This window comes from Sardina pilchardus, chromosome 19 (assembly GCF_963854185.1).
Source record: "Sardina pilchardus chromosome 19, fSarPil1.1, whole genome shotgun sequence".
Taxonomy (NCBI): Eukaryota; Metazoa; Chordata; class Actinopteri; order Clupeiformes; family Clupeidae; genus Sardina; species Sardina pilchardus.
This window is the reverse complement of record NC_085012.1, coordinates 29,129,781-29,144,746: the sequence shown is the minus strand read 5'-3', so window position 1 is coordinate 29,144,746 and position 14,966 is coordinate 29,129,781. Positions and strand designations below refer to the sequence as shown.

General features: G+C 46.8%; 2 protein-coding genes across 3 annotated transcripts in view; one reads left to right on the top strand and one right to left on the bottom strand.

Annotated features, from left to right (window-relative positions):
• The window catches only part of prkdc (protein kinase, DNA-activated, catalytic subunit), a 78,144-nt gene extending 72,418 nt beyond the window's left edge, over nucleotides 1-5,726 (top strand). For both annotated transcript variants that reach the window (XM_062520982.1, XM_062520981.1), the window contains exons 76-86: nucleotides 62-205; nucleotides 423-630; nucleotides 765-832; nucleotides 1,045-1,265; nucleotides 1,696-1,788; nucleotides 1,919-1,990; nucleotides 2,498-2,569; nucleotides 2,759-2,960; nucleotides 3,281-3,469; nucleotides 3,802-3,941; nucleotides 5,304-5,726. In XM_062520982.1, coding sequence (XP_062376966.1) covers nucleotides 62-205; nucleotides 423-630; nucleotides 765-832; nucleotides 1,045-1,265; nucleotides 1,696-1,788; nucleotides 1,919-1,990; nucleotides 2,498-2,569; nucleotides 2,759-2,960; nucleotides 3,281-3,469; nucleotides 3,802-3,941; nucleotides 5,304-5,508 — 1,614 coding nt within the window. In that variant the 3' untranslated portion in view covers nucleotides 5,509-5,726. The remainder of the gene's footprint in view (nucleotides 1-61; nucleotides 206-422; nucleotides 631-764; nucleotides 833-1,044; nucleotides 1,266-1,695; nucleotides 1,789-1,918; nucleotides 1,991-2,497; nucleotides 2,570-2,758; nucleotides 2,961-3,280; nucleotides 3,470-3,801; nucleotides 3,942-5,303) is intronic.
• Nucleotides 5,727-5,848: 122 nt separating this feature from the next.
• garem (GRB2 associated, regulator of MAPK1) lies at nucleotides 5,849-14,944 on the bottom strand. Its single transcript, XM_062520984.1, has 6 exons — nucleotides 14,589-14,944; nucleotides 13,232-13,372; nucleotides 12,386-12,516; nucleotides 10,880-12,148; nucleotides 9,071-9,267; nucleotides 5,849-7,610 (listed from the first exon to the last, which is right to left on the bottom strand). Exons 1-6 carry the CDS (start codon nucleotides 14,707-14,709, stop codon nucleotides 6,665-6,667), a joined length of 2,805 nt encoding a protein of 934 aa, XP_062376968.1. The 5' UTR covers nucleotides 14,710-14,944; the 3' UTR covers nucleotides 5,849-6,664.
• Between the last annotated feature and the right edge of the window lie 22 nt (nucleotides 14,945-14,966).

Below are 14,966 nucleotides of genomic sequence, written 5' to 3'. Positions count from 1 at the left end.
ATAGCCCCAAGTCCTAGCTTGACTAGTTGGTGATGAACAAGCCTCCTCTGGACTGTTACAGGACTGGTGGGACGAGGTGAAGAATCAGCTGGACAAACCCAATCTGGACAAGAAGAAGATGAAGGCTCTGTATGATGAGATGCACTCCTCTCTGGGGGACTCCAGAGCTATGGGCTTCGGCTCCTTCCGCAAGAAGTTCATACAGGTTAAGATTTGAGTAGATTTGGTCACTACTCGTCATATTATTAGAATGTATCAGTGGACACATACAAACTAATGTAAGAAGTATACTTTACTGAAATGATACAGCATGGTTATATTGATAGCAAAAGATTTGATCTCAGAGAATAATACGTCCCAAAAAATTGTAAAATAAAAAAAATGATACATTGGTTTCATCTCATGAGTGTTTTGATCTTCAGAAATTCAATAAAGAGGTGGAGAAGGTGTTGGGTTCGGGCGGCTCCAAGCTGTTTGAGAAGCGTAAGGAGAAGACTTACCTGAGGCAGGTAGATGAGCTGGCGGCCAACATGCGGGGTTTCCAGAAGGAGCCGGGCAACCTGAAGGAGTATTCGCCCTGGCTCAGCAACTTCAAGGCCGAAACCCTCAGGGACGAACTGGAGATCCCAGGTGAGGCTCAGAAAACTGGAGGACCTGGGTCACCTAGACCCCAATGTCATCACTACCTAGACTCCCAACCAATTACAGGCAATATAGGCTACAGTAGATTTACATGAATAATGTTTTCTCTCCTGCTGTTTTAGGACAGTATGATGGCAGGTCTAAGCCCTTGCCTGAATATCATGCAAAGATTACAGGATTCGACGAGCGGGTATGTGGAAAATATGATATGCTGAAACTGAGCATGGGCTAGCAAACTAGCATTGTTTGAGACATTTAACATACAGGTGGTACAGCGTCATAAAAGGAGAGTAATCAATCCAATTGAAACAAAATATTAATACTTTACAAAGTTAAATGTGGCTGTATTTATGTCATATTTGATTTGACTGCATTTTTGGTGTCATACTGTATATGCCTTAGGTCAAGGTCATGACCTCCATCAGGCGTCCCAAGCGGCTGGTGATCCGTGGCGATGATGAGAAGGATTATCCGTTCCTGGTGAAGGGGGGTGAGGACCTGCGTCAGGACCAGCGCATCGAGCAGCTGTTCGGCGTCATGAACATCCTCCTGCACCGCGACACCGCCTGCTCCCAGAGGAACATGCAGCTCCGCACCTACCAGGTGGTGCCCATCACCAGCAGGTACCACCACACCTGTGCCATTTACTCTCACTGCTCCTCAACTTTCCCTGGTGCATTCAAATTTCCCAACCAGTGGGGAACGTTCATGGTGAACATGTTTTCTTTGAACAGTTCAATTTGAATGATTTGATGCTAATGCTAACGGTAATTGCATTGCTGCCTTCGTCAAAACCATGTCTCGATTCACTGTGTGTTAGCGGAGCACTGCTTGTGAATTTGAATGCACCTCTGATGTCTACTGAACATGCACACACAGTTGGTATCTCCCGATGTATGTTTGTACTGTAGTATTGCAAGAGCTTGTTCCTCCATCAATTCACCAGTCAATGACTCTGCAGTGCCCATGTCCTATATGTACTAGAGGCTGTGGAAAATGAACTGGTGTCAGTGCTTGGTGGTGAAGCTGTTTTGTTCCTGCTGATTCATGTAGGATTGGTCTGATTGAGTGGATGGAGAACACTTGCACCCTGAAAGACTTCCTGGCCAGTAGACGAACGGAGGAAGAGCAAAAGACTATTGCGGCGTACGGTTTCTCTTTCACCACACTACTGAAATAACATCTGCTGTGTTTGTTTTTGAATATCTTAAATGTTTAAATATTTGTAAAATATATATTTTAAAATATTTTAAAATATTCCGGCTTTTTTCTTTAGACCAAATGAATCATATGACAGATGGCTCCAAAAATATGGAAAGGACATAAGACGGTATGCAGAGTCATACAGGTAAGTGAACAATCAACTCTTGCATCCCATCTACAGTATGGTGTGTGTCCATTTCTTTTTGCTAGAATCTCAGAACTACTTCTAGATGCATCTCTAAGTTGGTTCTAAGTTGTCTTTGTGATTTAAAGGTGCTCCAAGTGATGTTGGCTAATGTTACTTCTGTTGACGTTCGAACAAAACTAGCTCACTGCTCACTCTCCCTCACTCCTGTGCAATTGAAACTCTCCTAAACGCGCATCCCGTTGGTGATTGGCTAGAACAGTTTCTGTTTTTATGGTCCTGGCTGGACCAGGTTGTTTTTGTTGCCATTTTTGGAGCCTGGTCTGTCCACAGAGATTGATTTTTTAACACTGTATTCAGGTCACAGGCAGCTAGTGGATGGTGAGGGGATGTTTGCTGTATGTGACAAAAATGTTTTAGCTTAGAAACGGTGTAACATTGCTTAGAGCAACCGTAAGTTTGATAATGGAAGCTGGGAAATAAAGTGATTGCTACCATTTTCTGCAGGAAAGCCAGTCGCACAGAAACCGTTAACAACTTCAGGAAGCTTGAACAGATGGTCCCAGAAGATCTACTGAGGTTGGATTATCCATTTTTTAACCAATGTCAACTCTGTGTGTAGAACTCTGTTTTGGCAGTGCCAGTAATGATGCAAATTATTTGATTAACTTAAACTGTTTAGTGTTTACCATGTTAGCTGCTTTGGTTAAAAATGCGTGGGCCAAATGTAATGTAATGTCCTGATGCCTGTGCTCTGTGTGTGTGCAGGCGAGCGTTTGTTCGGATGAGCACGACCCCGGAGGCGTTCCTGTCCCTGCGCTCCCACTTCACCAGCTCCCACGCCCTGCTCTGCGTCAGCCAGTGGCTCCTGGGCATCGGCGACCGCCACCTCTCCAACTTCATGATCAACACCGAGACGGGCGGCATGATCGGCATCGACTTCGGACACGCCTTCGGCTCCGCCACACAGGTGTGTGTCACAGCACCTCCACGCCTCCACAGCTCGTGCCGTTCTAGGATTACTGAAATAGATTCTTACAGGAAGATTTGGAAAAGCTTGCTCAGGGTTGGAAAGCTAAGAAGACACCAGTTTAACTCCAGACGTAATGTTCTCTGATCTATCATCTCTGAATAATCACTTTGCTGTCTTGGAGTTCTTAGGAAAGGCCTTAAATCATGTGTTCTAAAATACACAAGGATCAGTGCTCAACATTTAAAAAAAAAAAAAAAAAGAACCATGGGCTGGCGCACAAACAGGCTGACCTCAGGAGTCCTCTCTGATTCCCCTAGTTCCTCCCGGTGCCCGAGCTGATGCCGTTCCGGCTGACGCGGCAGTTTCTGAACCTGATGCGGCCACTGCAGGAGTCCGGTCTGATCCGCAGCATCATGGCGCACTCGCTGCGAGCCTTCCGCGAGCAGCCGGACCTGCTGCTCAACACCATGGACGTCTTCGTCAAAGAGCCCTCGCTCGACTGGAAGGTGAGGGAGCACACGTGTCTAGTAGATGACTGACATAATGACACCTTTTTATTGCGTAAGATGGGGTCCTCCCAAGGATCACCACAATACAGACACCACAACAACCAGACAAAAATGCAGTCTTGTCCCATATCTTTGTCTTCATTTACATGCCCCACCAACTGTCCTCCTCAGCCTCAACATCTGTCCATCTGTCCGGCGTAATGACACTTTTTTTTACTGCCTTTTCGGAAACTATTGGTTGTATTTATAAGGGCTTACGTAAGTGATGATGTGTGTTTTAGCCAGTGCATGTTTCATTTCTTCATGTCCTCTCTGGTGCTCCTCTGCAGAACTTTGAGATGAAGCAGCTGAAGAAAGGTGGCAAGTGGATGGAGAGTGTGGACACTAAGGAGATTAAATGGTACCCACTGCAGAAGGTCAGCTTCGCACGGAGGAAGCTGGAGGGAGCCAATCCTGCCACTATCACCAGGTACTCAACATGTCAACGTGCATTTGGGGCAGTGTAGTCTTAATGCAGGTGTATTCATCATAAAAGTAGTGCATGATTGGAACTGCCTGTGTTACACTTTTTTTGAGAGGATTGAAGCTTCATCTGTGTGTATGTGTGTTTGGCCATATTTACTTAGGAAGCAATGATTGTGAGCTATTCAGTTAAGTGCCTTGGTCGTTGTTTCTGTTCAATTTTAATAATGTGATGTAATGCACTAGCCTAGAAATCTAGACGCACCCTAGCGGCAAGGATGGTCTAGCGTCACTCCGTTAAAGCCAATCCTGTGTCCGACAGCGGGTCAGTCGGTCCGTCCGCCTTAGCACGGTGATGACAGAGCTGCGCGACAGCGAGATAGCAGAACATCCATAGAGAACAACGAAGATGGATGAGGCTAACGAAGCGCGCTCGCACGTCACACTGTCGGTTGCTCTGATTGGTCACAAGTGCTGGCCTATTACGTGCAGAGGCAGTTTGAAAGACAACGGTTCATACCACCCACAGGCTTCAGCTCTGTGAATGGTCCGACTCCAGACTATACATTTAATGTAAGTTTCCAGTCACTGATGGTATGGGGTTGCAAGTGAGTTAAAGGACCAGGTTATTATATTACTTTTACAGTAAATCCACAAGTTTTGATGATGCTTTATCTTGCCATAGAGCAGAGAATGTTAAAACCAATCTTCAGGAAAGACCTATCAAGTCAATGAAATGGCAAGCGAACAGTCTGAATCTCAATCCCATTGAAAATTCGCTCCATCCTGCAAAGCTGATCTGCCAACTGCCATTCAACAAAGTTGGTATCTGATTGATAAAGAATAACTACATTATATGCATCAGAGAAATCAAGCTGTGGGAGAAACCCAGAAAAGGTCCAAAAAAGTACTAGGTTCCATGATTGCACTACATGATCTGCAAAATAAATTGCCTTAAATTACAAAAAATTTTGGTAATTTTGTTGAGCTATGTTTCACAAAGCCACATCTGTGGTTTGTCTTTTTTCTAATGATTGATGATTCCAGTGATGAGAGCTGATTCCATCATTTTCGCCAGGGGTTGGATCTCTTTCAACAAACTTTAAATTGTACTTTAACTTCTGCACTCCCATCCTGTGATGGTAGTATTTATTGTTGTAGTACTAATTATAATCTGAGGTCTTCTCTGCGGCGTAGCTTTACTCTTTGTTGAAAGTCACTGGAATAAATGCTAAACTGCTAAGTGAAATGTAAAACTGTACACAAAACTGTACACAATGATTTTATCTAACTATAGAAGGGTTTGTACAAGAACGTCTAGCCTGCTTAATGTCAGGTCATCACCAGTGTGTTTGTGTTTGTGTTGCAGCGAGGAGCTCATGCTGGGCTTTGAGAAAGACCCCACGGTGAAGGGAATGCTGGCTGTGGCGCAGGGAACCCCAGAGCACAACGTCCGCGCCCAGAAAGGGGAGAAGGACCTCAGTGTGGAGGAGCAGGTGGACTGTTTGCTGGACCAGGCCACTGACCCCAATCTGCTGGGCAGGGTCTGGGTAGGCTGGGAGCCCTGGATCTGAGCTCTCTCTCTCTCTCTCTCTCACTGTCAGGGTACTTAGATACAACTACTTCAATGTGAAACTCATGATCATATGAATATCATGTCCCTTGGATGTTTTAAGGATGAAACGCTTGCCAACAGTAAAGCACTGTGCAATAGAAAGGAAGGATGGGTCATGACCACTCAGGCTCACAGTTAAGGACCAAGACCTGCCTCCCAAATGATTTACCCTTAGGAGTGAAGATTATGTCAGATGGCACTTCTGTCGCCCATGTTCACACTCTGGTTTGGAAACCACCCTGGTGATGGTGTCACACTCTCTGTCCCTTATCAATAAATGACATGACTGCATTGACAGGTTCAGTTGTTTGAGAAACATTCTCGTTTTTTTCTTTATTCATTTTTTTGCAATGCCCCAAAGATGCCTCCTGCATCAGCAATCACCTGGTTCATATGGCTTTATTATTAGACCTGTTTTACGTACTAAGGCATTCACAGGCCAGGTTCACAGTTGCTTCAACAGAAAGCATCTGACAGGAAAGGGGAGACAGACATTGGGTTACTGTTACCATAGCAAAAGGTAGTGAATCAAATCACTAACTTTATCATGGCGAAAGATGGATGGATGGAGGGAGGGGGGTTGCAGTTTCTTCATTGAATTTCATTACACTGTTTGTTTACACAATTGTACAACAATCGGTCATCATTTGCAGACTTCACCTCGTCAAATGGCAATCTTTAAAATCCTTGTTCTAATCCATAATTTTGATTTGCACAAAAAAAGGCTTTGGGTTTGAGCAAGTAGTGTTTCCATTGTGCATGTCCCTACACAGGTCAAGGAGGGATTCGGACAGATACATAACGTTATTATACAGACATACTGTATAGTTAATACATAAAAGCACCCCATATATATACACACACATATATATATATATATACACATAATATATGCATGTATATTAGACAAACAAAACGGCCACCACTGTAAGGCCACTCAATGTGCATAGTGTTCAGGTACAAAACTAATCTGGAGCAGTACACAAGGCCAAGGTACCGTCAGTTGTGTGCCTTGCACAGACTAGTTTTGTTTTCATTTTTTTGTTCAGGTTTGTTTTTATTATTGTTACTATTATTATTATTATCATTCATCATTATTATTATGAATATTATTACTACATTTTGGGCCTCCAGCCACCAATAAACTGCAACAGTTTCTTTACCTGCAGCTTAGTTAGCTTAAAGTCCTCTGAGAGGATCTCCTCGGTCAGCTGCAGGAGGAGGTTGCCGTCGATCTTCTCGCGCACAAACAGGGCGACCACGTCCTCCGACAGCCCTATGAAGTAGAGCGAGCGCGACACCTCCTCGATGGACAGTCCTGACAGGTCGGTGGGCGGACTCCACGTCGACCCTGACGTGTCTGTGTGCGCGTACGAGATGGTGAACACCTCAGGCGCAGCGGCAGACTGCTGCTCCTGCTGTTGCGGTTGTTGTTGTTGTTCAAAAGAGCTGTTAGAGGCAGAGTCCACCAGTTCCGTAGTGTCGGGCACCACTGCTGCTGCCGCCACGGCCGCCGCAACCACAGCCGTCGTCATGGCGACGGCGGCCGTGTCCGTGTCCTTCCTGGCGTCGCTAGGCTTGGGCGTCCTCGGGGGCAGGCTGGGGCAGGACTGGCTCTGCTTGGCGTCGCACTCCTCAATGGGCTTGTCTCTGGACACCTCCAGCGTGTAGCTGGTGGACTTGAGGAACTGACCTGGGTGGGACTGCAGCGGGGATTTGGAGGAGGACGCTGCTCCCCCTGCCCCATCTCCACCCCTGTGGGTCCCCTCAAAGTCAAACGGGCCGGAGGGGCAGGCCTTGGGCGTGCCGGGGGTGCGCTTGCGTGGGTAGCTGGAGTAGCTGCGGCAGTGGATGGAGGCGAAGTCGCCCGAGGCGTGCGAGTCGGCGCCGCAGAAGTCGTTGGGCCACGACAGGCGGGATGGCGTGCCGTCCAGGGCCGAGGGGCACAGACAGGCGCTGGTGCTGCCGCCGGCCGAGCCCTCGCCGCCCGCACGCAGCCAGGGGCACGGGTAGCACGGCTGGCTCGGCTCATCTGAGTCGCACGCCTCCTTCTCACCGCTTCTGCTGAGAGGAAGAGACACACACACACACGCGTCAGCGTTACATTAGATTAACCGGTAGGTAAAAGTCAATGTTTGGTATCTATGCTGACAAATACAAGCATAGAGCTGCATGAAAATGGGGGAACAAAAACTGACCTGCAAAAAAAACATGGCAATACATATTTTCTGCAATACACATATACATGTGAAATATCATAGTAATAATACATAGTATTTTAATATGAATAATAAGAAAAGAAAACAATAAGAAGAAAGCAATAAGTTATTTCTCACTTTTTTGGAGCACAAACTCTCCTTTCTTGAACCAGCTGTACCAATTCTTCTCAAGTGGACATTAGGTTGTGTAATGCACTGGTTGACTCATTATGATGTAATGTCTCTTTTTGATTAGTCATGGAGAATAAGAACTGTGAGACTTTCCCTTTTGGATCAAGCAGCAAAGCAACTGGTGACATTTGCCTTACTTGAAATGGTACATCCTACAATGTGACAATTGCACATGGCAACAACAATGCTTAAATGATGCCATGCAGCCCTAAATGCAAAGGCCAAACACTGCTTTGATAAAGCTCATAGCTAACACAGTCTAAGACTAGATTACGTTTTCAAAGTTAAACCTCTCTAAAGTTAGTCTTCACAAGAACTAGTTCAGTTCCTGTCAGGAAAAACTTGAGTTGGAGCCTGTTTGCTGTTGAGATGGTGTCTTGTGACCAAGAGCACTGGACCTCAGAGTGCAGAGTGTATGTGTAAGTGAGAGTGTGGCTCAGAGAGCACACACACGGGAAATCAAATGGCCCTTGTTGCTGTGGCTTTCCTAATGGCACTCGAAATACCACGGCCGTGATCTCAATTCCCAGGCACCTGATAAAATACATGCCTCCAATATACTTGAGGTTGCCTTGGATAAAGGCCAGTGGCTAAATGTAATGTAATGTCTGAGCTGCCAGTTCTTTTTACTCTAATCCACAAATCAAGCAGGTTGAGACCAGCACCAGGGCCAACCCTACACTTGAGCTGCGTGGGCTTCTTGGCTGGATTGAATTATGCAGCGGTCATGTATTCCACTGTGCACTAACTGCTTGTGGGACAATAATGTCAGAGTTGTATACATGGCCAGGGGCCATTATGGGAGTTGTATACAGAGGCAGGGGCCATTAGCTCCACACATTGGAGAAGAGGCGAATGGAGTTGAAATGCATACTTAGCTAATTCAAGGCTGTGGAAAAAAACCCTCTATGGATATGTATCTTTCGGGAACTTTTCAGAGGTTAATCAATGGCTGGAGCGCATCTTTAAATCTCCTGTAAGTTATATGCAAACTGCTGCTTTGTGCTGCCAAAACTGTGTGTTCATCCACTGCACTAGTACATGCATAGAATTTAGTATTAGGCTACTACAGCACAAACCAGTGCGCCCGTCCCCTAGTGGGTGTGGACATGAGGCAGTCGGGGTTCTCACATGTTGTGCAGGCCAGAGGAGTAGTAGGAGAGGGTGGGGCTGGGCGAGCGGGTGTCCTGCTGTCGGGGTTTGCCCAGGGGGAGCGGCGCGGCGGCGGCGGCGGCGGCCACCGGGGTGGAACACGAGGGCACGCCCGTCTGCTTGGAGCTCCGTGGAGGGATGGGCGGAGCATTCAGGAGCCGACACTCCTCCTTCACCTGGAACAGAGAGGCCAGGGGGGGGGCGTTACTGGGGGGGCCCATAGAGTACTCTTACAGTCATCAACCTCAGGGTCCACAGATACTCACTACTTTACACTACTTTAATCTGGAAAGCAGAGGGGTATAATGTGAGTGGTGTGTTTATTTGTCACTACTTTGACCTGGAAATGAGTGGTGTGTTGAGCCTAAAGCCAGAGGTGCGTTCAGATTCGGTAAGCAGAGGCACAATTTTGTGGCAATTATTTACCTTGGTGCTTGCCATTTTGTTTACAGCTTCAAGCAAACAACTGCCACGAAGGTTTGCTAGGAATGTTCACCTCTGTTTGACAAATTTCACAAGTTTGACAAACATTTCAGGCTTTAAGATCCACATCTAATCTCTAATCTGCTCTCACTTTGTAGTGTACATGGATGGATATTGTTATTTTGAGATACTCAGTTCTGTCCAGATCACTCTGTAAATAGAAGACCAGATTTGAGCAGCCTTGGCAAAAACGCTTTCCATCTGACACCAGTCAACACTGCCACTGGGGTCAAGGGTCAAAGTTTGCCTTGTACTGTACATCCATTTGTTGACATTAACATAATCTAAAACCTAAAATAAACAATGCCCTGATTTTTAGTATCTGGTTAACCTGCATGAAATGTGTTATGTGCCAACTTTTATTGAGGTATGACACATTCTTTTATGTCCTTATGTGAGAGGATAGTAAAGTCATGCTGTCGGTGTTAAACCAATAAAGCGTGGGCATACTGTGTGCTACTTTGCTTTGCAAATATGTCGCTGAAACAGTGACTTCTTTTAAACAAATTAACCCAAGTCATGCTCAAAGGTAGGCCGTGCTTTGTGGCAATGTGTGCCTTAATGACTAACACAAATATTTGCTGCTTTGCGTAGAGGGGGGAGCCTGGAAAAGGCTGCATTCTTGCAGCCAGCTCTGAAGAGTGTTGCGGTATTTTGGTGGATTGAATGCAAATACGTCCCTAGATTTATATGAGAGTAGGCATTTGGGTTGCCCTTTTTCAAATAAAGAGAATCTGCACAGATCAACATTAGCAGTGACTACTGGCTTCTCTCAATGAGACTGGCACCCCACCCACCCCTAGCCTTTTAAATGCAGGGATAAGCTGAAATCACTGGTCCGAAAAGATTCACTCTCCTGTTACAGTTAATGTTTGCATGTAGGAAATAACTGTGTGTACTACAGGGCAGTGAGGTCATCTTTGTCCTTCCTTTAAAGCCATGAATCATGCCACCGGAGCACTAAATATTGTTTAATGGTCTCTGTGCACCGCCCAGGTAAGGAGAAAACAATAACAAGGAGGGTTTTGTGTTTGCCATGTCTGGAGGCTCAGATAAATAGATAATTCCTGTCGTGGTGAAGGCAGCACCCCTGCTTCCAGTAACGTGAACTTAAAATCGCGACACTAAATGAAATCCACTTACATTTTAAACGGATTTAAAACGTAACCTAATGTTCTATTTACAAAATGGCTGAGTGTGATCAATAGTCACAAGCTTCTGAAGGCATTAAAACTACAAAGAACAAGAGTGCGACTAAGAATTACTAAGCTCTTCATTCCGTTATCATGGAAGGCAGCGACTTACAGCTTCAGATTTGGGAGGCACCGGCGGTGGAGGTAGATTGAGCTCCGAGCTTAACAGGGGGCAGGCAGGGACGCTGGCAGGGTACTGCAGCGCGGGTGTCATGTTGCCCCTGACCACGGGCTTGCCGCCGTGGTCCGTTAGCGTCAGCGCGGACGAGCACGGCGCCTGGTTCTTCATGTGGTCGAGCCACAGCTCCTCGTAGGGCACGTCGGCCTTGAGGGAGCTGGGCCCCCCCGGGCTGCTCTCGCTCAGCTCGGGCAGCAGGTAGTCCGTGTCGGAGCTGGGCTCTGGTGCGGGCGGCGGCGCGTACTCGCCGCACAGGCTCACGCAGCCCTGCAGGTTGACCTCGCTGTTGCCGTGCAGGTTGCTGCCGTAGACGCAGACGGAGAGCCGGTGGAAGGACTGGGTCAGCTCGTCGCGGGCCGAGCTCAGCGAGCTGGGCAGGTGCACGTGGCCCGGGCAGCCGTTGCTGCCGCCCAATCCGACTCCAACTCCGCCTCCTCCTCCGCCACTCCCACCCCCGCCACCGCCCCCAATCCCTCCCCCTCCACCGGGCCCGCCCACCCCAACGCCGCCCCCGCCCTTCTTGGGGCTCTTGCCCTCCTCGCTCCAGTCCACGCGCACGTCGCGCACCGCCCGCGAGTAGTCGTCGATGTCGAACTGCTCCTGGCAGTAGGTGAACCAGCGGTGCACCACCGTCTCCAGCCAGGGCTCCCCGTGCAGCAGGCCCTCGGGCAGCAGCAGGCGCGGCAGCGTGGCCACGTGCAGCGGGAAGTGCACGGGCAGCACCTTGTTGGCGCGCAGCGCGCAGCACACCACCACCGTCTTGGTCTGGATGTTGACCAGCTTGTAGCGGTGGCCCTCGCGGATCAGGTGCAGGTCGTGCTGGTTGCGCGGGGGGCCGCTGGGCACCGTCACGTTGACGGGCAGCCGCGTCTTCTCCACGATGGTGCGGATGGTGTGCTCGCCCTCCTGCATCTGCAGCTCCAGCGGCGAGCACGTGCTGAAGCGGCCCTTGCACTGGAAGGGCAGGCTGATGCTCTCGTTGGTGCGGTGGTTCATGCAGATGAGGCAGGGCATCTTGCCGCGGCCCAGCTTGCCCAGCGAGTTGAGCTTGCCGATGCGCTTGAGGATGGTGTTGAAGCGCGACTTCTCCTTGGCCGTCTTGGCGTACAGGATCTCGGCCTGGCCCATGAGCGTCAGCTCGTCGCCCGTGCTCAGGGTGATGTTGTAAACCTCCGTGTCCTCGTTACACTCGCCTGAGGCCATCTGCATGTGGGAGCAAGATGCACCAGAACGTTTAAACAGTGTGTCACAGTTATCTTACATGCGTGTAAATAGATGCAAGTACAATACGTGTGCTACCACTACGGACCTCGTTTTGGTGTGTCCCTAAAATGCTTTACTGATTGACATCCTTCTAAAAGACTGAATGAGTTGGAGGGGGCTAATTTACACATAGCATATGTTAGGCCCAGGACTGATATGAATGTAAAGAAGACTGACCTTGACATTGAAAGTGATTTCCTCCATCACGTAAACCCGCTCGGGAAAAGCCTTTGCCACTTCCTCCACGCTGTTAAAGTACTGCACAGGTTCCTTGATGTCACGGTCCTGTTCAAGTAACTTAAACTGGCCTAAGAAAAAATAGCCAGTGATGAGACCGTATAATAGCATAGACAGTGTCCCTCATATAGCTCCAATGAAAGATGGGACAAATAGAAATCATATGCATCATATCACTATAATGTGATTTCAGAGCTTTTGGAAATTTCATTAGACTCCACTGTTACTGGCTAGGAACAATACATTTAACAAAACATTTTAAGAACCGTTCTATCAGCTTTAAACATCAAAGGTTTATTTTCCTTCCCCCAAACCAATTTTTTACCAGTGTTCTGTACTGTTCATATGACGACTTCAGGTGTGTCCCTTGACACTAGTCAAATAATAATTAAATAGGTGAGTCTCACCTAAAAGGTGAGCAGGTTGCATCTATCAATATGGTCAATAGTCATACCAAATTCGATCATATTAAACTAATTTCTAAAAAATAATTAAATCTGAACTGTTAACATCTGAATCAAAACAAGTAATGCTTTCGTCAGCAATATTAGCCGTGATCATGTAATGCAAGCTATGGACTGAAGAGAGGACTTGTTATTCTAGCAGAGTTTAACTATTGACTCACACCCTATTTGCCAGTAGCTGAAATTCGTCGAATGAAACAGCTGTCATTCCTCAAGCCCCAGTGAGCATTCAAACTTTTTCACTAACACAGAAGTGCATTTTAAATGGAAACACAAAGGGAACACAGCAAGAGCAAGCCATAGGCATGGTGAATTGGCTCACCCTCATAATGGACCGGGATCTCGATTTTGGGACCGATGACATAATGGCCTTCCTCCAGGCTATGGGCGGTGATTGTGGTCCACTGCCGACATGAGTGAATCAAGAGGTAGTCATTTTCACGCAATCCTTCCACAGTCTGGCCTGGAAAAAAAAAAAAAAAGATTACACGGCCTGTTCAGATGTTATCTGACATCTGACTGATGATACAATGGGTGGTGAAATCTACACTCGAAAGATGGCTTTTTAAATTGATGTATTATATCTCAACATATTACATCAAGAACGTACAAAAAAACCTGCCAGAGTTTAAAATCAGAGTTGGCTACTGGCTACTTGTTGACACTTGATAGTCCACACATCTCATGAACAGGTGCCAAAGATAACTACAACCGGCAATCGACAATCTACCGCTAAAATATTTTGCCTACTCCTCATGATATTATAGTATTTTGTAAATAATATGTGTATATCTATACGTGTGGTTAGGTGAAACGGCTATGCAGAAATTAGTTGGTATTTTTTAAGTGCCGATGTTATCATATTTAAATGTCTTATCTCGCTACATCCTGTTAACGTCAGCAAGCAAAGCATCCATTGAGAGGAAGGCCAACTTATCCTGTCATTCAGACTCCACGGGGAAATTCAGAACACGCAACAAACACAAATTCTATTGCTTGCAGGTTCGCAAAAGCCAGTCTGATGCATTGCTAGCTAGTCAGTGCACATTCCTGTGTACAAGCACAGGCCCAAGATAAGACTGAAAAGCTGATGAAGTAAACTCGAAACAGCCTTAATTTGAAGACAAAACAAAGTATTGACTGCAGCTTGTTAGCTTTGACGCAGCACAAATCGATGTATTTGGAAAGCCAAATGATACACCGACTAAAAGTCATGCAGCGCCAGCACCCTCATGAAAGTGATTGCCAATACCATTTTCCAATTCGGCTAACGTTAGCTTGTTTGGAATCTGGGGTGAACTGGTTGTTCACACAAGCTACCCTGCTAAACAGAACCAGCTTGCTAACATTGCTTCCACTTACATGGTTCTCGACAGGTTTTGGGTAGATACAAGTGTTGCCGAGCTCAATTTCTTTGTTTCGACGTACCCAGCGTTCAGTTGGTAAATAAATTCATTACGAGTGGTGTACGAAACACAGTTTCCAACTAAGCTCAATGGCTAACAAAGTATGTTGATTGTAACCAAGCTCTGCTAGCTACCTACGGGAAAGCCACCCACGTTCAGATTCTTGCAAAGTTGCCAACTTGCCTTGCTAGCGTGCTAGCATTCTAGTAATCTAGCACAAGTTGATGAAGTTTAGCCAGTGTCTATCACTGAATAGCAAAAAAATGCGCTTACCACCATCCAGTTTCACAATTTGTGGCAGTCTGTAGGCACTGACAAGTCGATCCAGAGAGAGAGTCGTCGTGCTCCATGTAACATCTTTTAAATTGTTGTACAACATTGATCCCAGGTCCATGTTAGCTTGCTAACACAACGACCTACCCGCCGCCGTATTCATTTGTTCTAAATAATGGTTCTTGCATGGAGAATATTTTCTTTGATGCCGTTTTGTTTTTAGTTTGAAACAATCATGCATTGTCCAGCAGCCAAATCAGCTCAACAGTCTATTTACACTGACAGGAAATGCCATATACCCAAACCATAGAAATCTCGTCTCTGGCAATGGGAATTTCCTCCTCCCAGCGCCTGTGGTTGCTTGGGCAACTTCAACTG

Bases quoted from the DNA above. Each gene is read 5' to 3' on its own strand.
- garem (XM_062520984.1), bottom strand. From the start codon at position 14,709: ATGGACCTGGGATCAATGTTGTACAACAATTTAAAAGATGTTACATGG. The intron at 9,268-10,879 runs GTAAGTCGCTGC...TCTCTGTTCCAG, and splicing joins TGCCTCCCAAATCTGAAGCT to GTGAAGGAGGAGTGTCGGCT. The intron at 7,611-9,070 runs GTGAGAACCCCG...TCCTCTCAGCAG, and splicing joins TCCTCTGGCCTGCACAACAT to AAGCGGTGAGAAGGAGGCGT.